This window comes from Mytilus trossulus, chromosome 8, assembly GCF_036588685.1.
Source record: "Mytilus trossulus isolate FHL-02 chromosome 8, PNRI_Mtr1.1.1.hap1, whole genome shotgun sequence".
Classification (NCBI taxonomy): domain Eukaryota; kingdom Metazoa; phylum Mollusca; class Bivalvia; order Mytilida; family Mytilidae; genus Mytilus; species Mytilus trossulus.
The window spans coordinates 73,527,180-73,553,445 of NC_086380.1; the positions used below are offsets into that span (position 1 = coordinate 73,527,180).

At 31.8% G+C, this 26,266-nt stretch overlaps 1 protein-coding gene across 1 annotated transcript; it reads right to left on the minus strand.

The window, feature by feature from the left end:
- Positions 1–555: 555 nt before the first annotated feature.
- Positions 556–26,266, minus strand: LOC134681393 (uncharacterized). The gene is made up of 5 exons (XM_063540995.1): positions 25,804–26,266; positions 17,124–17,261; positions 15,001–15,142; positions 12,618–12,896; positions 556–4,170 (listed from the first exon to the last, which is right to left on the minus strand). The coding sequence occupies exons 1-5, from the start codon at positions 26,202–26,204 to the stop codon at positions 3,991–3,993; spliced, it is 1,140 nt and encodes a 379-aa protein (XP_063397065.1). The 5' UTR covers positions 26,205–26,266; the 3' UTR covers positions 556–3,990.

Genomic DNA, 26,266 nt, shown 5'->3' on the forward strand with positions numbered 1-26,266 from the left:
CCCGATTGTCCCACAAAATTTCACTACCTTTTTACCTGTAATTTCAAATAGTGGGATCAAAAACTTGTCAAAAACACAGAGACAGGTAGGGTTCACAGTATTTTCATTGGAAAATATCTTTATACTTTCAGAATTAAGTGACGAAATTGATTTGAAATTCTTTCCCCATTTAGAAAACTGTTTCGTAAATTATGAAAATAACAAGTGCTAGCAAAATCACTGCAAAAACTATTTCATTGTCTGTAAAAACATTTTTTTTAAATATCAACCTTCATTTAAAGACCCTTATTCATAAATGTGAATAAAGAATTGCCATAAAGTTTGTATATGAATATCAACTTTGTATAAAAACATGAAAAAAACACAATTATTAACTATATATGTAAAATAGATTAAGAAAATATAAATATAGTAATTTCTATTAATACATTTGTAGAATGAAATTTATATTTTTTACTTTATTTTCACTTCAATCAATGACAAGTTACTGGTATTGAGAAGTTTCTAATGACAAAATTCATTTTTTATAAACAGACATAATATATACATAACATTTTAAAATTAAACTTAACTAAGAAATAGAACATACCATCAAATACATTAAATTAAAATGACAATTTGATGACCATGGTATAAATCATTTTAAATATACACAATTTCAGTGTATGAATTTCAATCAACAATATTGTAAAGATTATAAATAAATAAGTGACAAATAATTGTACAAGTCCAGCATTTAAAGAAATAAATATAATAAAGATAAGTCCATAATTACCCCCAAACTCAATCACAGCTTTCCCTTTGTGATATGGAATCTTGTGGTACAATTTAAGAGAGATCCATACACTTAACTCAAGTTATTGAGATCCATACACTTAACTCAAGTTATTGTCCAATTACTTGATAATTTTCCCCAAAACATATTGTTCAATACACTTTTGCATTAAATGAGTACAAAAAATAGCTACTTCCAGTTTACACAAGGTCACTCCCGTTTGATTTTTCCATGGTCAAGTGTCTTGCAATGTAATGCAAAATGTCCCATGGCTTTATCATGAATACTCATAAATTTCAGTCCTCCCACCAGCACGATTTTTTTTTAGCAATCTGGGTGAATATCTACTCATTAATTTTAGTTGGCCTTACAGCCAATAACTGCTAGCAATTAAGAAGGGGTAAAGGGGTCGGGTGAGAATATTTCAGGGGAGATTACTCCAAAACAAGTATTATATTTTTTTGAAATCTTCATCAATAAAATATCTTGCTCATCATATTTAAAATATGCATTTTAAGCTAGCCTCTGTTCATAAAATAATGGCAAGTAAATGCTTATAATATAAATTTGAAGCTGAAATTTTTACAAAGAAATAACCATGGATAGATTTGCAAAAGACTAAAGACAAAGATTTGAAAACTAGAGGCTCTAAAGAGCCTGTGTCACTCACCTTGGTCTATGTGTATATCAAACAATAAACACATAAAATCATGACAAAATTGTGTTCCGGTGATGATGTGTTTTTAGATCTTTAATTACTGAACATTCTTGTTTCTACAATTATCTCTATCTATAATGAACTTGGCCAAATAACTACAGTGGAAAATATTTTCAAAAATTTACAAAATTAACTATAAAGGGCACTAACTCCTTGAGGGATCCACTGACCATTTTGTTCATGTTGACTTATTTGTAGATCTTACTTTGCTGAACATTATTTCTGTTTACAGTTTATCTTTATCTATAATAATATTCAAGATAATAACCAAAATCTGCAAACTTTTCTTAAAATTACTAATTTGTGGGCAGCAACCCAATAACTGGTTTTCTGATTTGTCTGAATAATTCAGGGCAGATAGATCTTGACCTAATAGACAATTTTATCCCATGTCAGATTTGCTCTAAATGCTTTGGTTTCAGAGTTATAAGCCAAAATCTACATTTTACCCCTTGTTCTAGTTTTAGCCATTACGGCCATCTTGGTTGGTTGGTCGGGTCATGCCACACAATTTTTAAACAAGTTACCCTAATGATGATTGTGGCCAAGTTTGATTACATTTGGCCCAGTAGTTTCAGGAGAAGATTTTTGTAAAAGAATACTAAAATTTTTGAAAAATGGTTAACAAGAGGCTGTCACAACGACAGCAAACCAGATTTATTAACATTAATTTTTGTCCTGGCAATATCACAATAACCATTACTGATGAATGGTGAAAGTGAAAATCGTCAATATCAAATTTGACCTCCATTTTGTCATCAGTATCAACATACTAAAATTTGAAAAGCTTAGATTGAATGGTTCATGAGTAAATGCAACAACGTGAATGGAAACGCCATTCTATGATCTTTCAAGAACCACAACTCCTGAATGGTAAAAGTCAAAATCGTCATTATTGAACTTGACCTCCATTTTGTCATCAGTAACAACCTACTTAAATTTGGGAAGCATTGGTAGAACAGTTCATGCGTAAATGCACGGACATGACTGGAAACTCCATTTTTCAATCTTTCAAGAACCATAACTCCTGAGCGGTAAAAGTCAAAATCGCCATTATTGAACTTGACCTTCATTTAGTTTTCAGTAACAACATATTAAAATTTTTTAAAAGCTTTGGTTGAACGGTTCATGAGTAAATGCACGGACACGACTGGAAACTCCATTTTTCAATCTTTCAAGAACCATAACTCCTGAACGGTAAAAGTCAAAATTGGCATTATTTAACTTGACCTTCATTTAGTTGTCAGTAACAACATATTAAAATTTTAAAAATGCTTTGGTTGATCGGTTCATGAGATAATGTAAGGACAACATTTGATTGCCGCCTGCCCGGGCACCCACCCGCCGTACCTCCCCAAATCAATAACCGACATTTTTGTCACAAAAATCCCGTAACAAATTGACTATAAAGGGCAAAAACTCCTTAAGGGGTCAACTGAAAATTTTGTTCATGTTGACTTATTTGCAGATCTTATTTTGCTGAACATTATTGCTGTTTACAGTTTATCTCTATTTATAATAGTATTCAAGATAATAACCAAAATCTGCAAAATTTCCTTCAAATTACTAATTTCGAGGCAGCAACCAAATAATGGGTTGTCCGATTTGTCTGAAAATTTCAGGGCAGATAGATCTTCACCTAATAGACAATTTAACCCCCATGTCAGATTTGCTCTAAATGCTTTGGTTCCAGAGTTAAAAGCCAAAATCTACATTTTACCCCATTGTTCTATTTTTAGCAATGGCGGCCATCTTTGCTGATTGGTCCGGTCATGCCACGCAATTTTCAAACTAGATACCCCAATGATGATTGTGGCCAAATTTGGTTAAATTTGGCCGAGTTGTTTCAGAGGAGAAGATTTTTGTAAAAGTTTACAGACGACGGACGAAGACGGACACCGAGTGATGAGAAAAGCTCACTTGACCTTTCAGGTCAGGTGAGCTAAAAAGGACAAGGATTTAAGGCCCTACATTTCAAATGGACATAATTTTCCAAATGACATAAAAACTGGACACAGATTTCAAAAAGGACATAAGGATTTAAGGCTTATATATATAAATAAATTTTGGCCTCAGATTTGGTGAAAAGAGTATGAGAGTTATTGCAACATACTGCTTTCTCTACAAAAGACTATTTCTTGCCTATCAGGTCTGAAAACTGACATAAAAAAAAATCTATTTTTTTCATTTCAGCTTTTTCCCCAAACTGGACACAAAATCTGAAAATCTACACCATTTTGACCACCCTGCTAGGTACTCTCGAGGATTAAATCTGAAATTTTAGCTATTCAAAGAAAAGAAGAAGAAATGGTATGTCATGCTTCTCTAAATGTGCAAGCTTGTAAAATAATTTTGTTACTCTTTCTTAATATTATGGATACTATTCAAACTAAAAAAAAACAGAAGTGTCCAGATCCTTATTTGTGTTTACATTGCTTTTTTATCATGTCTATTACAAACCATAATTTCTGCCAAAAACCTCACACATCTTTTTCATTTATACTTTTTCCGTATTTGTCATTCTTACAAATGCCTCAAGCAACATATCACGGTCTTCTTTCTTTAAAAAATCTCTCTGTTCTGAGTAGTATATGCAGCTTCTTCCTTTTTCAACAACACTTTTAGATTTTAATTCTCTGTGATGATCATAACTATAGTCGAAAAGAGTCAGAGTAACCTAAAATAAAAACAAAAATGGCAAGCTGACCAATGAAACATGAAAATAAGGCCAAGGTCAGATGAACCATGCCAGGCAGATTGATTGTTGTTTGCTTTACGCTGCATTATCACAAAAAGGCTATATATCACAGCCAGGCAGACATGTACATTGTACATCTTATAATTCTTCCATATAGTTGACCTATTGCCCATAGTTTAGAAAAAAGACCAAAGCTCAAAAACTAATCACTGAGCAATAAACCAATAAAATAAGGTCACGGTCCAATAAAACATAACAGACTAACATGTACATCATAAAATATTTACAATATGATATGCACATAGACCAAGGTGAGCACCACAGGCTCTTTAGAACCTGTAGTTCCTTAAACCTACAAGTTTTAAAGAGCCTGTGTCGCTCACCTTGGTCTATGTGCAATTTAAAAAAAATTATGACAATTGTTAACTAGAGGCTCTCAAGAGCCTGTGTCGCTCACCTTTGTCTATGTGCATATTAAACAATGGACACAGATAAATTCATAACAAAATTGTGTTTTGATGATGGTGATGTGTTTGTAGATCTTACTTTACTGAACATTTTTGTTGCAACAATTATCTATAATGAACTTGGCCCAGTAATAACAGTGGAAAATATTTTCTAAAAATCTACCAAAAGTTAAGAAAAATGTAAAAAATTGACTATACAGGGCAATAACTCCTAGAGGGGTCAACTGACCATATCCATCATGTTGACCTATTTGTAAATCTTACTTTGCTGAAAATTATTGCTGTTTACTGTTTATCTCTATCTATAATATTATTCAAGATAATAACCAAAAACAGCAAAATTTCCTTAAAATTACCAATTCAGGGGCAGCAACCCAACAACGGGTTGTTCCATTCATCTGAAATTAGCAGGCAGAGAGATCTTGACCTGAGACACAATTTAACCCAGACAGATTTGCTCTAAATGCTTTGGTTTTTGAGTGATAAGCCAAAAACTGCATTTTACCCCAATGTTCTATTTTTAGCCATGGCTGTCTGAAAGACCACGGGCGTATAAAAATAGCAAAAAAGACAACAATGACATTGAGGAGCAGCAAGAAGATAACAGGGAAAGTGAAGATGGTGAAAGTGACTCTACTGAAAGTTATGATCTTAATGAGGAAGTAGGTGATGAAAGTAAGGATTTCATTGATGATGAAGATAAAGATTACATTGATGATGGCAATGCGGATTTCATTGATGAGGATGAGGATTTCATTGATGATGAGGAGGCCTCTTCTGAGAATGAAAATGAGGATTTTTCTGATGATGAGGACAGTGATTACAGTGAAGAAGACACTGATGATTAAACCTAGTTCAGCTTTTCAATATTTAGCATAAACTAGAGGAGAGCCTGGGTCGCTCACCTTGGTATATGGACCATAATTTGCTATTGGGCTCCGTTTCCTATAACTATAGAAAAGTGATAAAATGTGAATTACTGTAAGAAAAGTTGCAACTACATCTAAAGATGCCATTATTTTTATCAACATACAAGTGTATGCTACTCTTCCCTAGAAAAAAAATTTAAATATACGAATTTCAAAGATTCTACAACCGTATTTTTGTGTCGTTTCTCGCGTTACTTATTGCTTCCGAAGAGCATAACGCTGACTGATTTATAGATAAACGTCACCGGCAAATTCGTAACTTTTGCTTTCAAATAACAAAGAACATCGACCAATAAGAATAGTGAGAAGAAAATGCAGAGAACTATAAGTATTTATGTAGCAGATGTAAGAACAGTGGCGTGATTTTTGAGTCCGATTTCGTAACGCAATTTTTAGATGATGTAATCTGCTTTGTTGTAATAGAATTCTTAAAAACAATATGCAAATATGAACTCTCGCGAGATGTTCAAACAGGTAAATCCGAGATGATTTACATCCTTGTTTTGATCTTCGTAATAATAAAGTAAGAAAATTATGTTGTCGTTATGCGTTACATTTCACACGAAACAGAAGTCCAGTTATTTATTAAAATTGTTTTTGTCCTTACGTTCTAACCATTTCCGGTCATACGTGAAACATGTGACTAACACGTGATAACGCCATTACGGCCGGATGTACGAAATACTAGGTCTAAACATTGTTTTTGTTTCCAACGGGATGTTAGCAAACATAATCTGTAGACTTGTTTCGTCTTGTTTAAAAGAGGAAAATACAATTGTCAAAGAGATTGCGCCGGTGGTCTGTTATTTTTCCTATGTGCATAATGTTACATACGATCCTGTGTGAAAATAAATGCCCAATGACTTGACAAAATCGATTTCATATTTGACAGACGTTAGAACACACTTCGTTTCCCGATAATGACGTGAAGAGTCCTTGGAAAAATCAATCAAAATTACGTCTCTTATCATTGTACCAATGCTCGTTGGATTGATTTAACTTCAGCAGTAAATATTACTGGATATTTTAGGTGAATAAATATAATTAATAACAAATACATGTTAATATACCGTTACACTTAGAATGTACAAAGTTGAAATCCTGTCACAGTTTTTAATTAATATTTTTTATTCATGTTCTGCAAACACTTATCAGAAACGCAATAAACTTGTCAAAGGAGAAGTAAACTTTTACCATGCATGACTTGAAAGGAAGTACTTTATTGATTTTAGCCCACTAAAGTAGGTTAAAATGTGGAAACCATGTAGATGGTGTACAGGCCACAAGTATCACATTGTGCCTATTTTAAAGATTTTAATTCCAAGTTAAAAGTTTTTTTCTTTACTGGATTTAAAGAATGTTACATTGCCAATGATTTGGAATAAATTGTATATAACTGGAATATCAAAACCAAATATAAATACATTTTTTTTGCTTAAACATCAAGATACAACGATTATGGTATCCTGTATCAATGGAGAAAATATGGAAAATTCTGAATAAATTGTACTAATTGTTTTCAAAACAAGCACATATTTAGGAGTTTTATAATACTGTTACATTTAAGATGGATTTTAAGAAAAAGTATACTGTTCAGATTATTTTAAGCAGATTTTGCAATAAAATAAAACTAAAAAAAAGCTTTCGGTTTCTTATGGTTTCCTGTCAGGTTTAAAAAAAACTTTAATATAACATTGAAAACAGATTTTAAATATTAACATGAAGCAAGTAACACTAGTAATGGTGTTTATTTATGCCTTTTGAATTATATTGTGCAAAATAAAGAAAATAAAGATTGGTTTCCTGTTTGGTTTCATGTCACGTAAACGGTGAATTAAAATGTATTAATTTTTTCTCGAAAAACTCAATTGTTCCATTCATACTATTCTAACACCAACACAACCCACAAAATAAAAGTTAAAATTTTAGAACTTATAAAAAAGGATACAAAAAGAAACCAAAGGCCGAATACCAAATTATGGTCCATATGTGAATTAAACAAAGGAAGCAGACAGTTCATGACAAAATTGTGTTGAGGTGATTGTGATGTGTTTGTACATCTTACTTTACTGAACATTCTTGCTGCTTACAATTATCTCTATCTATAATGAACTTAATGTTAGTAAAAATTTACAAATTTTATGAAAATTGTTAAAAATTGATTATAAAGGACAATAACTTCTTAGGGGGTTAATTGACCATTTTGGACATGTAGACTTATTTTTGAGTCTTAAATTGCTGTACATTATTGCTGTTTACAGTTTATCTCTTTCTATTATAATATTCAAGATAATAACCCAAAACAGCAAAATTTCCTTAGAATTACCAATTTAGGGGCTGCAACCTAACAACCAGTTTTCCAATTCATCTGAAAATTTTAGAGCAGATAGATCTTGACCTGAAAACCATATCACCCCCCCATCAGATTTGCTCTAAATTCATTGGTTTTTGAGTTATAAGCAGAAAACTTCATTCTACCCCTATCTTCTATTTTTTGCCATGGCGGCCATCTTGATTGGTTGGCAGGGTCACCAGACACAATTTCTAAACAAGATACCCCAATGATGATTGTGGCCAAGTTTGATCTTATTTGGCCCAGTAGTTTCAAAGGAGAAGATTTTTGTTAAAGATAACTGAGATTTACGATAAATGGTTAAAAATTGACTATAAAGGGAAATAACTCCTAAAGGGGTCAACTGACCATTTTGGTCCTGCTGAATTATCTTACTTGTAAATCTTACTTTGCTTAACATTTTTGCTATTTACAGTTTATCTTTATCTATAATAATATTTAAGATAATAAACAAAAAACAGCAAAATTTCCTTAAAATTACCAATTCAGGGGCAGCAACCTAACCACCAGTTGTCAAATTCATCTGGAATTTTTAGAGCAGAAAGATCTTGACCTCATAAACATTATCAAACATTATCAGATTTGCTCTAAATGCTTTGGTTTTTGAGTTATAAGCCAAAAACTGCATTTTACCCCTATGCTCTATTTTAAGCCATGGTGGCCGTCTTGGCTGATTGGTCGGGTCAACAAACACAATTTTTAAACTAGTAGCCCCAATGATGATTGTGGCCAAGTTTGATTTTATTTGGCCCATTAGTTTCAGAGGAGAAGATTCTTGTAAAAGATAACTAAGATTTACAAAAAATGGTTAAAAATTTACTATAAAGGGCAATAACTCCTAAAGGGGTCAACTGACCATTTTGGTCCTGTTGACTTATTTGTAAATCTTACTTTGCTGAACATTTTTGCTGTTTACAGTTTATCTCTATCCATAATAATATTCAAGATAATATCCAAAAACAGCAAAATTTCCTTAAAATTACCTATTCAGGGGCAGCAACCTATCAACCAGTTTTCTAATTCATCTGAAATTTTCAGGGCAGATAGACCTTGACCTGATAAACAATTTTATCCCCATGTCAGATTTTCTATAAATGCTTTGGATTTTGAGTTAGAAGCAAAAAACTGCGTTTTATCCCTATGTTCTATTTTTAGCCATGGCGGCCATCTTGGTTGGTTTGCGGGGTCACAATTTTTAAGCTAAATACCCCAATGATGATTGTGGCCAAGTTTGATTTTATTTGGCCCAGTAGTTTCTGAGGAGAAGATTTTTGTAAAAGTTAACGACGACGGACACAGGACGACAGACAACAACAGACGCCAAGTGATGAGAAAAGCTCACTTGGCCGTTCAGGCCAGGTGAGCTTAAAAAACTTTGATATTGCAATATACAATGTAATCATTAGTAATCTAAAGTAATCATGATTACTTTAAAGAAAAGTAATCTAATGTAATCGATTACATATAAAATAGGATGTAATCATAATGTAACCAATTACATTTAATTAGCAAAGTAATTGTAATTTAATCGATTACATTTCAAAGTAATCAACCCATCCCTGCGGACAAGTTTGATACAGCTTTTACCTTTCCGACCTTTTTTCCCTCTGGTAGCAGACATTAGGACAAGCGTTATTGTCGAGGCCTGCAGACACATTTTTAAAACAAGATACCCCAATGATGAATGTGGTCAAGTTTGATTAAATTTGGCCCAGTAGTTTCAGAGGAGAAGATTTTTGTAAAAGTTAACGCTGACGACGAAAGACGCCAAGTCCTGAGATTTGTCCAGGTGAGCTAAAAAGACCATAACACAAAAACTTAACTTTGACAACTGAACCAAGAAAATGAAGTCAAGGTCAGATGACACCTGTCAGTTGGAAATTAACACCTGACCATAACCCCATACACCAAATAAAGTAGACCTATTGCATACAGTATAAGAAAAAAACAGACCAAAACACAACCAAATGCTCCGCAGGGCGCAGCTTTATACGACCGCAGAGGTTGAACCCTGAATGGTTAGGGCAAGTATGGACATAACATTCAAGCTGGATTCAGCTCTTAATTTGGGTTGTGATTAAATAGTTGACACAGCATAGGTTTCTGACACAGAACGAATGTGGTCTAATGAACTTAAAATTTTGGTTTTTCCTTTGAGCAATTCACTATACTGTTGAATATTAATCCTCTCAAAAACATGTTTGAAGAAATTTTCTTTTTATTTATGAAATTTCAAATGAGAAAAATTGAACCCCCCCCCCCTTTTTTTCCACATCCCCCTATCCTTTATTCCAAAACTGATCTCAATTCAAATTTCTAATGGAGTTTGCAACAATAATTACTCATTTAAATACATAATAAAATATTAAAATGTAAAAAAGTGCTTGTTAGCACTGAATGGTAAAGATTGTTTTAATTTATCAGTTGGTTTAGTAAAAGTGAATATACATTGTATATTGTATAAAACAATGATTTAAGTTGATTCAACTACCTATTCTGGACAAATAAAGATAACTCCAATTGAAATTCTTGCTATTGCACAATATTGTGCAATTAGATATTTCTTTCTATTGCACAATACTGTGCAATTGAGAATACTTCCTATTGCACAATATTGTGCAATTGAAGATTTCTTGCTATTGCGCAATACTGTGCAATTGAAAATTTCTTGTTTTTGTACAATAGAAAGCAATTGAAGATTTCTTGTTATTGCCGAGGACTATGCAATTGAAAATTTCTTGCTATTGCACAATACTTAATATTAAATAATTTAAGATCCTGATTTGGACCAACTTGAAAACTGGGCCCTTAATAAAAAATCTTAGTACATTTTTAGATTCAGCATATCAAAAAACCACAAGGATTCAATTTTTGTCAAAAACAAACTAGAGTTTAATTTTGGACCCTTTTGACCTTAATGTTTGATGAAATCAAACAAAAAAAAAGTTTAATTTTGGACCCTTTGGTCCTCTTATTCCTAAACTGTTAGGACCAAACTCCCAAAATCAATACCAACCTTCCTTTTGTGGTCATAAACCTTTTGTCAAAATTTCATAGATTTCTAGTTACTTATTCTAAAGTAACGGTTTCGATCCAAGAAAAATGCTTATTTGGACCCTAATTCCTAAACTGTTAGAACCAAAACTCCCAAAATCAATCTCAACCTTCCTTTGAGGTCATAAACCTTTTGTCAAAATTTCATAGATTTCTATTCACATAAACTAAAGTTACTGAGCGAAAAACAAGAAAATGCTTATTTGGGCCCTATTTTGGCCCCTAATTCCAAAAATGCTGGAATCAAAACTCCCAAAATCAATACCAACCTTCCTTTTGTGGTCTTACACCTTGTGTTAAAATTTCATTGATTTCTATTCACTTTTACTATTAAAGTTAGAGTGCGAAAACTAAAAGTATTCGGACGACGACGACGACGCCAACGTGATAGCAATATACTACGAAAAAATTGGCAAATTTTGCGGTAGTATGAAAAATTAACCACTGAACCATGAAAACTGATGGAAACTTGGTTACATGAGGCATCTATATATACAAAGTATGAAGCATCCACATCTTCCACCTTCTAAAATATAAAGCTTTTCAAAAGTTAGCTAACACCACCACTGCATCACTTTCCCAATGTCTGCTACAAAAGTCAGAGGCTCGACAAAAACTACTAGTATTAGAGTTTTATGAAATAAATTTTCAATTTATATTTTTGGCTGATGTCATCAATTTCCTTCAAAATGCGTGTAAAAAAAATTACATTAGGAATCTTTCTCCAGTGTAGTCGTTATAGTTTCGGTTTGTGCCCTTTGAACTAATGACACTTAACTATGGCAACAGAATACACATGCTTGAAAATCTTTTCTGTGATTGGGCAAAATGCTGTCATGGTGGGTGATTTGGTTGTGTTTGAATAAACATCTCAAAAATAATATCGTGATGGAAAGCAAGTGAAAAACTATAAATATTTGAACTAAATGTTGCAAAGATTTAAATTTTAATTAAAATATTTGTTTCTCCAATAGCTCTTTGCATCCTTGCAGCTGTTCATTCGGGACAATAATATAATTTTTATTGTAAACTTTGTTGTACGAACGTACATGACTTTTAGAACGCACATGCGCATGTGAGATTTCTGCGGGATTTTGGTGAATGTAAACAGAAAGATACTACTTTTACTACCAATAGTTTCTAGCTTTGTTAACCATGAATTAAGTTTAATGTAGCAGTAGTAAATGTATATTTGTTTCTTGCTATTTGCACTGGATTTTTTTACAAATAAAAACAGTAGAAAATTTCTTCTAGTTACATTTAGATGGAGATTTTATCAAAGAGGTCCTGCATCATTAAGTGATTGTGCTTCTGAAGATTATTGAAATGATAGTTTTAAACATATACTCAAATTTAAATACGTCAGATACCATTTTTAAAGATAGTTCTTGTAATAATTTGTTTTATATACCATTATATACCTTATCTTTTTTATTTCTTTGAATTTGAACTTTCTTTTGATTACTGAAAAAGTTGAACAAACAATATGTTCAAGGTAGTTACTGGTGCACTTAAAAATGGAGATTTTCAAGTGTTTTTTATACCACATGCAAGTATATAATATGACCAATATATCAAATGCCACAAAAATTAGACTAAAACTGTGTATCTTAATTTTTTTACCTGTGTTCCAACCACTATCATTCCTGGACGATATTTTGACTTCTTTGTTTTGCAATCAAATTTATTTTTCCATTTGTTGTATTCAATTACATGCATAAGTAGTTCTCCACCATGCTGACTAAGAACTCTATCTCTTATTCTTTTAAAGATAAAAGGCTCCTCATAAAAAGATTCTTCACTGGATGTGGAATATGAAGATATATTTCTCCTTGGTCTTGTTCTCATTGGGCAGTCATTTTTTTCCTCTGTTCTATTCAATTGTGCAGTCATATTTTTGACCTGAATTAAAGACACACATATATATATAAAACTGTTTAATGTTTTCATATATTTCTGGAACTAGTTCAGTAGGATGCTTTTTAAACCTATTTAAATCTTATCAGCAAATTTCATCATTTTCAACAAAAAATGTCATACCTGCAAAAGGACAGGTTTGAATACAAATTTGATCTCAGTTTAAAAGAAGAATTGAATTCCTTTAAAGAAGTGTGTTAGGTACTTCCTGTTTTTGAACATATCACAGATACTTGATAAGCTGAATTCAAAATTAATAACAGGGTCAATAGTGAGTACAGAAACAGCCAGTCATTAATAACAGTTTAGTATTACTAGTAAAACTTGGGTTTAAGCCAACCCTGTATTACCTAAAAGTAACATTTTGAACAATATGATTGGGAAAAAATCAATTTATATTTGTTCAAATGAAATATGATTGATTAAAAACAGGTTTGTCTTTATAAAGCCATATAAAATGAGTTTCTTAAAATTTTAATGTTATCAAAATTATTGAACCAATGCATGCATAAACTAAACTAAGTCTTGCATGTACATGTATGTTTTTTAATATCTATTTTACATCTATAATGTACTTATATGTATTATCAACATATAATGTTTAATTTAGTGGATGATGATCGCTAACTGATGAAGTCTTTCCACTTTTCCATGGATAGAACCTATTGGTTTTGTTCTGATTATTATTTTTTTCTTTCTTCCACCTACTGTGAAAGTACTTTTATTCATGTGGAACCAATTTTCGTGGTTTTCGAGGATGACTTTATCCACGAATTTAAGTGTTCAACGAAATAAAACAACCATTGTCCAAATTAAAAAGACATGGAAGAACCCCATAAAAGTTTGACAACTGAAAGTACTGATATGATATAGAGAATATATTGAATAACCTTGAATCTAAAAATACTTTCATAGCAGTCACAGAACTACAACTGATGCAGGTTTATACCAATTTAATCTTTAGTAACCAAAACTGTACAACTTTTAATCTTTTAATTCCCCATAAAAATATTATTTTCGATGAAAGTCAGGTTTCCGGTATTGATAGGCTAGTATGATAAAGTGTTCATTTTATATCCTCATAGTTCTCATAAATATGAGAAATAATAATTTTATGCTGGACTTGATTTTGATAAGAATTATTTAACAATTCAAGATATGTTTATAGCATTCGTGTAATACAGTATGATACTAATTTCTTTAGGTGACATGTTTATGGCCTAATTAACACCTCTGCTGGTCCTTAATCTGTAACAGTTGATCACTATATCATGCATATCTTGACTAATTAGTGTTGTTACTACGATTTACAAATAATTATTATTTTTTTTTAGAAAACTAAAAACCACGAATTTAAAAACCCACGAACATGTAAATATTTCTCAAACCACGAAAATTGATACCCATGAATTAAAGTACTTTCACAGTACTATTTTTCTTGCACTGTTTTGCTGTTTCAAAAGATGTTGCTTAAGACTTTTGTATATGATATAGCATACAATTTATACAGTTTATACTCTTTTAATACTGATTTTGCCATTTAAGATATTAACAAAATATTTATACTAAATTGTTATATGCGGCATGTTATGTTAGTTTATTTTAATAATTTCTGTGCATTCCCATTTGTCAATCAAACTATTCCTTAACTGTTGTTAAATTATTTGCTGTATTATATTCCTTCTGAAAGAATCTTTTATTTCTATTTACAATTAAGAGCATGGGGGTATACAGTCTTTTGTCATGGTTTTTACCTTGCACTGTGCGTTTGCCTAACTTAATTTTTATGATTTTGTGAAAAATTATGTTAAATTCATATAAAAAAAGTTCAAAATTAGAGTTTAAATTATTGCGATTATAACCCTGTCGTATATTAGTGCATATTTGGCAATAATAAAAACATTGCAATAATTTCTGAATTAACAGTTATGTTAACATTCACTTTTTCTAGAGAAAAATCTTAGCAATTCAAATATATAAAGCATGTTAATCTTTTTTTTTTTAAATTTGAAGTTGTATATGACCTTAAGAAATGATCAGAAATGAAAGTAAACAACTGTAGCTATATTTTCACCTAGACACAACTTACTTCTACAACAGACACTACACACATTGTATTTAATGGAGAAAGTGTGGATTCCAGTGAGTCAGTAGTGGTTAGTATTACATCTGCTTCTGAAGATACAACAGACTGTAAAATGTTTTGTTTTGATTTCCACTCAGAACCACTTCTGGCAACAAAAACAAACAAAAAATAAATTAAAGTAAAGTTATGCAAAATGATCAGATCTGAAATTCTCTCATACAAATTTTAAGTAATATATACAGAACTCATGATGATTCAAATGCATAAATCCACAGGGAAAATTAAAGGATTTAATGAAATGACTGACCACAATCAACAAAATATCTATGATATGGCATCTATTTACAAAGTAGGAAGCATCCAGGTCTTCCTCTTTCTTAAATATAAAGCTTTTAAGAAGTTAGTGAACACCGCTGCTGGATTACTATCCATATGTCAAGCTTTCTGCAACAAAAGTTGCAGGCTCAACAATAACAATTTATAAAAGTAAACCTTTATAGGTCGATGTACAGCCTTCAACACGGAGTCTTGACCAACACCGTACAACAAGATATAAAGGGCCAAATTAATTAAAAATTGTTAACTCCAACCCCCCCATCCCCCCCCCTCATTTGTGCAGTTATCTCTTTTTTTCTATATTCATGATCTTTCGGTCTCATTCGTCATGAGACTTTGAGTGAAACAGGACCAACATCAGAAACGTTATGGTAATCTCGGTTCTTTTTTATCATCTAAATATGTTAGAATTATAACTAGAGGCTCTCAAGAGCCTGTGTCGCTCACCTGTTACTGTATTTACTGATGTCAGTCATCTTGGTTGATAGGTGGGGTCATTAGACACCTTTTTATTTAAATATATCCCTAGTAATGATTGGGGCCAAGTTTAGTTAAATTTGGCCCATAGAAAAGAAGATTTTTGTACAAGTTACAAAAATGACAAAAAGTTGTTCAATATTGGCTATTAAGGGCAATAACTTCTTAAGGGGTCATCTACCAATTTTGATCATTTGACTTTTTTGTAGATGTTACTTTGCTGAACATTATTGCTGTTTACAGTTTATCTCTGTCTATATATAATAAGATAATAACCAAAAAATTTCTTTAAAATTACCAATTTTAGTGCAGTAACCCAACAACGAGTTATAGGATTCATCTGAAAATTAGAGAGGGGATAGATCTCATTCTGATGGACATTTAAATCTTGAAAGATTTGCCCTAAATGTCTTAGTTTCAAAGATATTAATAAAAACTGCATTTTGCCACTATGTTCTAATTTTAGCCATGTCGGCTATTTTGTTTGGTAGGTGGGGTCATCAGACACATTTTTTAAACTATATACCACAATTATAAATGTAGTTTCAGAGTAGAAGATTTTTGTACAAGTTACAAAAATGATGAAAAGTTGTTTAAAATTGACTATAAAGGGCAATAACTCTTTAAGGGGTTGACTGACAATTTTGATCATGTTTAACTTATTTGTAGGTCTTACTTTGCTGAACATTATTGCTGTTTACAGTTTATCTCTATCTGTTATAGTATTCAAGATAATAACCAAAATCTGCAAAATTTCCTTAAAATAACCAATTCAGGGGCAGCAACCAATTAACAGGTTGTCTGATTCGTCTATAAATTTTAGGGGCAGATAGATCTTGACCTGATCAACAATTTTACCCCCATGTAAGATTTGCTTTAAATGTTTTGGCTTCAAAGATATAAGCCAAAATATACATTTTACCCCTGTGTTCTATTTTTAACCATGGTGGCCATCTTGGTTGGATAACCAGGTCACCGGACACATTTTTTAAACTAGATACCCCAAGGATGATTGTTGTGAAGTTTGGGTAAATTTGGCCCAGTAGTTTTCGAGTAGAAGATTTTTGTAAAAGTTTACGGACGAAGGACGCCAATTGATGAGAAAAGCTCACTTGACCTTTCAGATCAGGTGAGCTAAAAAGTACTTAATATGGACTTCGTCCCATTTCTCAGGTATCACCTGCCTCATATTATATAAATTCCCTTGCAGTTTATGTTTAAAGTACAATGTATAACACCAAATAAATCCTATAAATGTAATGGAAGCTGGTGACTTTTTAGATTATGTTCAAGAGTGAACTGTATTTACTTACACGGGAACTAATCCACACATCTTCACAAGAGACTTGAACAAATCGACAAACACTGCTTCTGATACTTTGTCTGGCTGAGGTCTCATCATTGCAGAGTACACCATTAGCACTGTATTTCGCAGAAAGTCTTCTACATATCTGAAAATTTACAAAAGTTACATTTCAGGATTCACATGTTCAATTTTGTCAAATGTCAAATGCATTTAAAAGTCGTTCCCAAATCTAAATACAAACATTAACTAGTAGACTATAGAAAAGTTTCAAAATCAATAAGAGCTTTAAAGAGGGGCTATATAATCTCCATAGAAAATATACTTGCAAATGCCAATAAATTTGCATACCAAATATCATTGACTTAACATTAGCAGTTCATCTCTGAATACAAATTTGATCTCAGTTTAAAAGAAGAATTGGATTCCTTTAAAGAAGTGTATGAAGATTTCTTGTTATTGCACAATACTTAATATAATAATTTTGGATCCTGATTTGGACCAACTTGAAAACTGGGCCCATTATCAAAAATCTAAGTACATGTTTGGATTCAGCATGGAAAAGGATAGTGCAAGTGGGACATCCGTGTACTTTGGACACATTCTTGTTGGTCCTGTTTTCAAATTGGTCTACATTAAAGTCTGAAGGGTCCAAAATTAAACTTAGTTTGATTTTAACAAAAATTGAATTCTTGGGGTTTTTGATATCCATGGACCATGAAATTTGGAAATAATCTAATTTGGCATTAAAATTAGAAAGATCATACTATAGGGAACATATGTACCAAGTTTCAAGTTAATCAGACTTCAGCTTCATCAAAAACTACCTTGACCAAAAACTTTAACCTGAAACTCCCACTTTCATTTTCTATGTTCAGTGGACCATGAAATTGAAGTCAAAAGTCTAATATGGTTTTAAAATTAGAAAGATCATATCATAAGCAACAAGTGCAGTAAGTTTCAAGTTGATTGGACTGCAGCTTCATCAAAAACTACCTTGACCAAAAACTTTAACCTGAACGGACAGACGGACGAACAGAGCCTCAGATCAGAAAATATAATACCCCTTTACTATCGTAGGTGGGGCATTAAAATTAAAAATGTACATACACAGTAAGATTTGGCATATCAAAGAACCCAATTTTTTCAATTTTTGATGTTTCATTTTGGACCCCGATTTGGACTAACTTGAAAACTGGGCCAAATAGTCAAAAATCTAAGTACATTTTTAAATTGACAGCTTATCAAAGAACCCCAAGGCTTCAATTTTTGTCAAAATCAAACTAAGTTAAATTTTGGACCCTTTGGACCTTAATGTAGACCATTTTGAAAACGGGACCAAAAATTAAGAATCTAAATAGACAGTTAGATTCGGCATATCAAAGAACCCCAATTATTCAATTTTTGACAAAGTTTAATCTTGGAACCTTTGGACCCCTTATTCCTAAACTGTTGGTACTAGAACTCCCAGAATCAATACCAATCTTCCTTTTATGGTCATAAACCTCGTGATAATTATTTAATAGATTTTTATTTACTTATACTAAAGTTATAGTGCGAAAACCAAGAAAAATTCTTATTTGGGCCCCTTTTTGGCCCCCAATTCCTAAACTGTTGGGACCTTAACTCACAAAATCAATACCAACCTTCCTTTTGTGGTCACAAACCTTGTGATCAAATTTCATTGATTTCTATTAACTCAAACTTAAGTTATTGTGCAGAAACCAAGAATAATGCTTATTTGGGCCCTTTTTTGGCCCTTATTCCTAAACTGTTAGAACCAATACTCCCAAAATCAATCCCAACCTTCCTTTTGTGGTAATAAACCTTTTGTAAAAATTTCATAGATTTCTATATACTTAAACTAAAGTTATTGTGCGAAAACCAAGATAATGTTTATTTGGGCCCTTTTTAGCCCCTTATTCCTAAAATGTTGGGATCATAACTCCCAAAATCAATCCCAACCTTCCTTCTGTGGTCATAAACCTTGTGTTAATATTTCATTGATTTCTATTTACTTTTACTAAAGATAGAGTGTGAAAACTAAAAGTATTCCGACGACGACGCAGCCAACGTGATAACAATATACGCCGGTGCTGTTGTATAAAAACAGGTTTTTGTTTATAAAGTCATATAAAATGAGTTTCTTAAAATTTTAATGTTATCAAAATTATTGAACCAATGCATGCATAAACTAAACTAAGTCTTGCATGTACATGTATGTTTTTTAATATCTATTTTACATCTATAATGTCATGAATGTACTTATATGTATTATCAACATATAATGTTTAATTTAGTGGATGATGGTCGCTAACTGATGAATTCTTTCCACTTTTCCATGGATAGAATCTATTGGTTTTGTTCTGATTATTATTTTTACTTTCTTCCACCTTCTATTTTTCTTGCACTGCTTTGCTGTTTCAAAAGATGTTGCTTAAGAAATTTGTATATCTATATGATATACATGTAGCATACAATTTATACAGTTGATACTCTTTTAATACTGATTTTCCATTTAAGAGATTAACAAAATATTTATACTAAATTGTTCTATGCGGCATGTTAAAATACATATATTTTGGTTGAACAGATATATGTTGACATTAAATGGGAGTTGTCTCCCCTCTCATATTTAAAACGAGCTGTATTGAGATATTACTTAAAAGGTGTTTCAACCAAAGAAATTGGAGGGGGTACAACTGTGTGTACTCAGTCAAAATTATTTTCAATATAGTTTTAGTTTTTACGTGAATTTACAAAATGTTTTTAAGTAGTTAAAGCTTTCACTGCAGTTAAAGAATTGTCTGCTCTTGTTCAATTCATTTTGTCATCTTATTATGTAAATAAGTACCTGTATAGTGAAACACCGCTTTATATCAATAAACATACTTACACCAGCAGCTACCTTCTTTTCATTCTAAACAACACAACAATGGGGTCAGGCAAAATAAATTTGAACAATGGCCTAAGACAATTTAACAATGGCACAGGTCATTTGACGATGGCAGGGCACCATCATTAAGATGGCTTTGGTGTCTTCCTCCATCTTGGATTTTAAATAAGCAGATATCTTTGGTCTATATATTTGATGAAATGTGCAAATTTTGAGAGTTGTATGTAAATTATGTAAAAGACTTTTGATATAAAATAGAAAATTGTGTGTTTTAACATAACTGCAGTTGTAATTTTGCAAAAACACCTTGTTTGTATTTGATAAGTTTTTTTCAAACTTTGCCAAATAAGGGGAGATAACTCCAATAAAGTAAATTTTACAATAGAAAGTGTTATGAATTTACATATTTCGATAAATAGCAAGAAAACAAGTTAGGTGACCCCTTTTTCTTTTGCTTATCTGAAAGCATGTTATAAAAGCAATATTCTCACATTTTATCTTAAAGATCTTATAGCTGTATAGTACATTTTCGTTTTATCACACAAAAGGAGTATGTTCAATAATGTCCTAAAATGGCCCCCTTTTTTAGCGTAAATTCAAATTCGGATTTATTGACCAATATCACGCTAAATTATAGCTATTACATTGACTAGATAGGATATAAGCCATTTTGTTGAAATTTTAGGTTTCTGTGTTTCGTTATGACGTCACAAGTTGTACTTATATTGATTTTTCACGAAAAAAATCAATGAAAATGAGTAAATTTCCAAAGATTATTAAAAATATTTGACAGGACACATAGAGCGCAAACGTCGGCAACAGAAATCTTTTAAAATAATCATGATAATGTTTGTGAAGACATTTAACATGTCTTATTTGAATATTGAGCTTGTGGACGCCTGCACTCTATGTTTCCTGGTCCTTTATTTGGTTGAAATCCAGCTGATTTTGTCAAATTTCGAACAAATCACTTATCTTCACCTTTTTGGGATGTAAAAATCAAAGTGTTAGAATTAAACTTTGACAAAAACAGCTCTGTTTAACTTTCTCACGTGTCTTTAAGGCAACTTACAACAATTATTGACTTGTAACCATGAACTTTATAATTGGGGCCAAATATGGCACTTACATGTACCAAACTTACTCCTATGATTTTCCATGAATAATCTATACAAAATCTGATAAAATCTTTAATTTATGAACCTACATTTTGTATATTTCACTTTAAATTTAAGTCCATAGAAACAGGTGTAAACGATACACGTGTATCACATCCTGAATCAAATATTATTTCAATTATTTACACAGTGTAATGGGGTTCTTATATCATGTATATGTTTAAAATCGTTATATACATGTAGGTAAGACTGTGATTATAAAAACAAGTATAAATAACTTTTGATAAGATTTACAAAAAATGGTGCGGGAAATGGACACGATTACATTTCCGGATGCGGGAAGCGGGAATATAAAAAAAATAAAAAAATTCTGTTTTGAAAAAAAAGTATTTTTTCCAAATGTCACAAAAAAGTGTTGCATTCCTGATATTGGCATCTTTTTTTAACATAACTTTTTTAATACTTGAGATTATCCAAAGAAATTTTGCAGGAATATTCAACACATGATCAAGCCACATCATTTGAAATCAAAAGTAAAAACACAAAAATACTGAACTCCGAGGCAAAGTCAAAAGGTCAAACACATCAAACAAATGGATAACAACTGGCATATTCCTGACTTAGTACAGGCAGTTTCTAATGTAGAAAATGGTGGATTGAATCCAATCAAATTATCAGCATGGTTGATAAATATTGCTATATACATGATATATGCAAGGAACCATTTATTTTGACTTTGCCCTGTTACATACATTTGTATTTGTTTTTTGTTATTTTTTGTTTGTTTTATTCTTGTTTGATTTGTTTTACATTGTCTTATGGGGGCCTTGTATAGCTGACTAACAATGTATGTGGTATGGGCTTTGCTCATTGTTGAAGGTTTACGATGACCTATTGTTGTTATTGTCTTTGTCATTTTGGTCTCTTGTGGATAGTTGTCTCATTGGCAATCATACCACATCTTTTTTTTTAATTAAGAAACTTCCAGCTATTTTAACTGACCTATCAAAATTGAGAAGAAAAAAATACCCCTTGAAATTGCAGTAAAATGTTTAAATGGAAAAGCATCTAACACGCATTACAAACATTTATCACTGATAAAGAAAATTTATACTGTTAACAGGAACATATATCATGTATATATTGTTAGATAAACTGTTCCCAGCTGTCGCGTTGTAATGGATTTTGATATTTAAATTGGTGTACAAAATATTTTCTTTTAGGCAACAACCATTTGATTTTCTAGGGAGGGGGGCTATGGATTGTTTTGGAAAAAAAGTTTGTTTCCAGTTTTTGGAGAAAAATTTGTTTGAGTCCCTGAGAAAAAAAAAATTGTTTGTTTCACTCTCAGCTGCCACTATTTGTAATGCTAAAATTGAAATAAAAAATTGCTTTCAACTTGTCGTAAAAAGATAGATAATTGTTAGCCAGTGGCGAAAAAAAAATCCATAGCCCCCCTCTAAAAGTCAAATGGTTGCTTCCATATATCTTTTGGTTTTCAATTCTAGTGTTTATATTTATTTACCATGCATAGATGTATTTTGTCACCTGTCTGGATTTTTTTAGTTGATATCCAAAACCTGGGATTACCCTTATCCGCTTCAGGAATCGGATGCGATATTGTAATTGTCTTCTCGCGGCAGCCATTTTGTTTTCACTGTTGTATTTGACAGATAGTGAGATACGATTTTACTCAGATTTACACATTATTTTTCAGCGATTTTCTGTATAAAGCTAGCAGTTGAACAAATTGAACATCGCTGTCATCAATAGTAATGATGAAAATAAGTTTGAGATTGTTTATTAGGAAACTTTGGTAAAAATGTTTGCAAAGTTATTTTTTTATTTTCTTTCAAGGTCGGTCTGGCATGTCTGGAGTAGCTAGTAACCAAGTAGAAAATCTGACTGTAAAAGTGGAAGGTTGCAGACCTAGGACCATTGAATCCATGCGTCCAAATTAAAAAGATACGAAAATTTTGTCTTCTAATTCAAATTTGCCACAAACAGTGTGATCAGTTGAACTTATATTAATAGACTACTGATGTAGTTGACTACGTATTGACGACAAACAATATTCCTACGACTTTCGCAATTTGGGAAATCTTAACTACTTGTCTTTAGAGAATGTGCTCTACTTCCTATGTGCAACTTCAAAACTTTTGGGAAAATCGACAATAATTTAAACTTCCAAAAGACAAGCCGTCAACTGAAATATATAGAATAACTACTAGTCTAAGAACAATGAAGAACAGGATATTGCAATTTAAACTTTTACAAATCAACAATATGCCCAGCACTCATCGACAAATGCAGCTGTGGACAAGTAGAAACAGTTGACCCATACCTGTCAACCTGTGACGATGAAAATGCAGGTCATGACCTGCATTGAAGAATCAAATCTCAGGTCATAACGCGTACGAACTTTTTCGAGCTGAATTTCAGTATTAATGGTACATTTTCTTATTATGTATATGGAAAATACCAAAACATCAATGCATGTTCACTTGGTTAAGTCATTTTATTCTAATTAATTATTATTTCATTGCACTTTTAAAGATTTTAATAAATTTGTGTAATACAGTTTTATGTTCTTTACTTTTGGTAATTTTGAGATACTAGAATTTTTTTTCAATTGTAATTTAAAATGTTTGAGACTTTTGGCTCACACAGCAACTCTGAACAACAAATGGAAGTTTTTAACGACTTTGACTGGCTATACAGCCCTTGCACGGTCGGCAACTCTGAACAAAGTAGGAAATTAGACTAAGAGAAAATATAGTAATACAGTTAAAGGCAGTATAAATGTAAAAAATAATGTTCAACTTTTTTTTTTTAAATTGTATAAAAGTATTAAAATAATGAAAAGTTATTTTTCAAAATGTATTTGAATTCTAAATTTTTTATCATTTTATCTTTTTCAACCATAAAACGTAAATATAAGGAATAATTTTGAATGGTGACAAATTAGGGGAAGTAACTCTAACTCTATTTGTAAACAAATGTAGAGCAGTTTATTTATGACCTAAAGCTAAGGTAATTGGTGTTAATTAACAGTGTGTTTGACACCAAAGCTGTCAAGTAAAGCCATGCACTTAATGGGTCACTTAAATTGACAGTTTACATAGCTAGATGAACTTCCTGTTCATGGAAGAATTACGAATTTGCCGGTATTTCAAAAGAATATTACTTATGAAATCAATCGCAAGGCTAAGAAATACGGGTGAAATCGGGTCATTTTCGGAATTCCCGGGTGATTTCAATGACCCGGCGGGTGTCCCGGGTGATCCCTCAGAATTGTGAAAATCTCGGGTCACACCCGCAGAAAACGGGTCAGTTGACTGGTATGTTGACCATTACCTACTGGATTGTGAAAATTATGAGGAGGCTAGAGAAAAACTCCGCTCAGCACTCTACTTCATAACAGCAAAACTAACACTTGAATCTGAAGTATTGTTAGCAACAACAGAAAATGATAATTACAAACATCACATAGAAGATATTCAACATTTGTTAGGGGTCTTTATTAAAGATACTGGAAGGTTCACAAAATAGATGGTTAAGGTTTTATAAGGGTTAATTATTTATTCAATTTTAATTTAATTTTTTGGGGTAATTAATTATTGAATTATTTATTTAGTTATATATTTTTTTCTGCAGTGCCACATTATAAATACAAATGTACCAATGAGTTTTATACAAAAGTGACGTAAATTTACCAGTGTGATTCAAAATTACAGAGAGATTATAGTGTCAAGTTGACACTTCTAAAGACTTCTGGTCATATTTTTTGTAATCCAGAATGAAAAGTATAAAAAAAACTGTTGAATTAGTTATAAATATTGTAGTAGCCAGCTAGATGATAACAATGGCACGTATTTCAGCATTTATTGGGTAGAGCAGAAACCCAGGGTGCTTGCATAAGGCAGCTTAAGGGCATACGATACAGTTTTGATCCTGTATTTACAAGTTCATGAAAATTTGCATATAGGCTACTTTTTACCTGATTAAATCAAATATGTAATGAAAAATATACCTTCATGTGCTACTTTTTGAGTAAAATGAGGTTGAAATTTTGTATATTTGCTCAAAATTCAGATTTGTTGTCGTAATTTCTTTTTCGAAAGAAAGACATAACTTTTTTGTTATAAAAGATAAACACAAATTGTTTTTTGTTAAATAATCGGTAATTTCTGTATTTTATGAATATCCTAAAAACTATGCAATTTTTTATTCAGAAATAACTCATATTTATCAAATGTTCATGAATTGAGGAAAAAACGTCATTTTTTACTGCATGTTTATCAAAATAAAAAAAAATCCTCTATTTACAGTTTTATGAAATTTGGGTCACATAATCTCCCTGCAAAATGAAACAAAATGCAGTTTTGAAAAATAGGGGTCCATGAACTCGTTTTCAAATTAAATCAGTTTGAATGATAAAAATCAGTCGAAAAATGCATCTTTTCCCGATATCTCACAGTTTGACGTCGCGAAAATAACAAATTACGTTAGCAACGCCATCACCTTCCCTGTAACTGTATCGTATGCCCTTAACTGCCTAAAAACCCAGGGCAAATGCCTTAATCTGTTAATGGACCCTGGCCAACAGTAATCAGGGTATTAAAACAGACATACTGTGATTGTCTGATTGACAGTATACTTCCCCATTTTCTTACACCATTTTCTTTTGTTTGATTGTATTCAAATTCTTTTGAGTCTCGCCCAGACAGTCATCTCCAAAGGTAATATCATCCATAGAATAGTTAAAAAATATTTGTTTCTGTAGACTTTCTACTATTTCCTTCTGTTCGATTGTTAAGCTTCCAAACATCCCTGTTTGTTCGTATACCATATCCAATAGTTTCATAAGAGGTGTATATTTAGGGTGATAAAAAACACCAACTGTTTGCAGATCGGATATCTCCCATTTACTTGTGCTTGTCTGGAGGGGACAACTTGACGCACTACTAGAGCATCGAGTGGAATTAGCTTTAGGTATAAAGTTTTCTGGATCATCTTCTTTTACCGAAAGTCTACTAAAATCAGCGGCTGTCACTTCTGTTTGGTTAGATAACATTATTACTTATTTTAAAAACAATCGAGGGTTCAAAATCAAATAAGGCGGGTGGTGAAAAATAT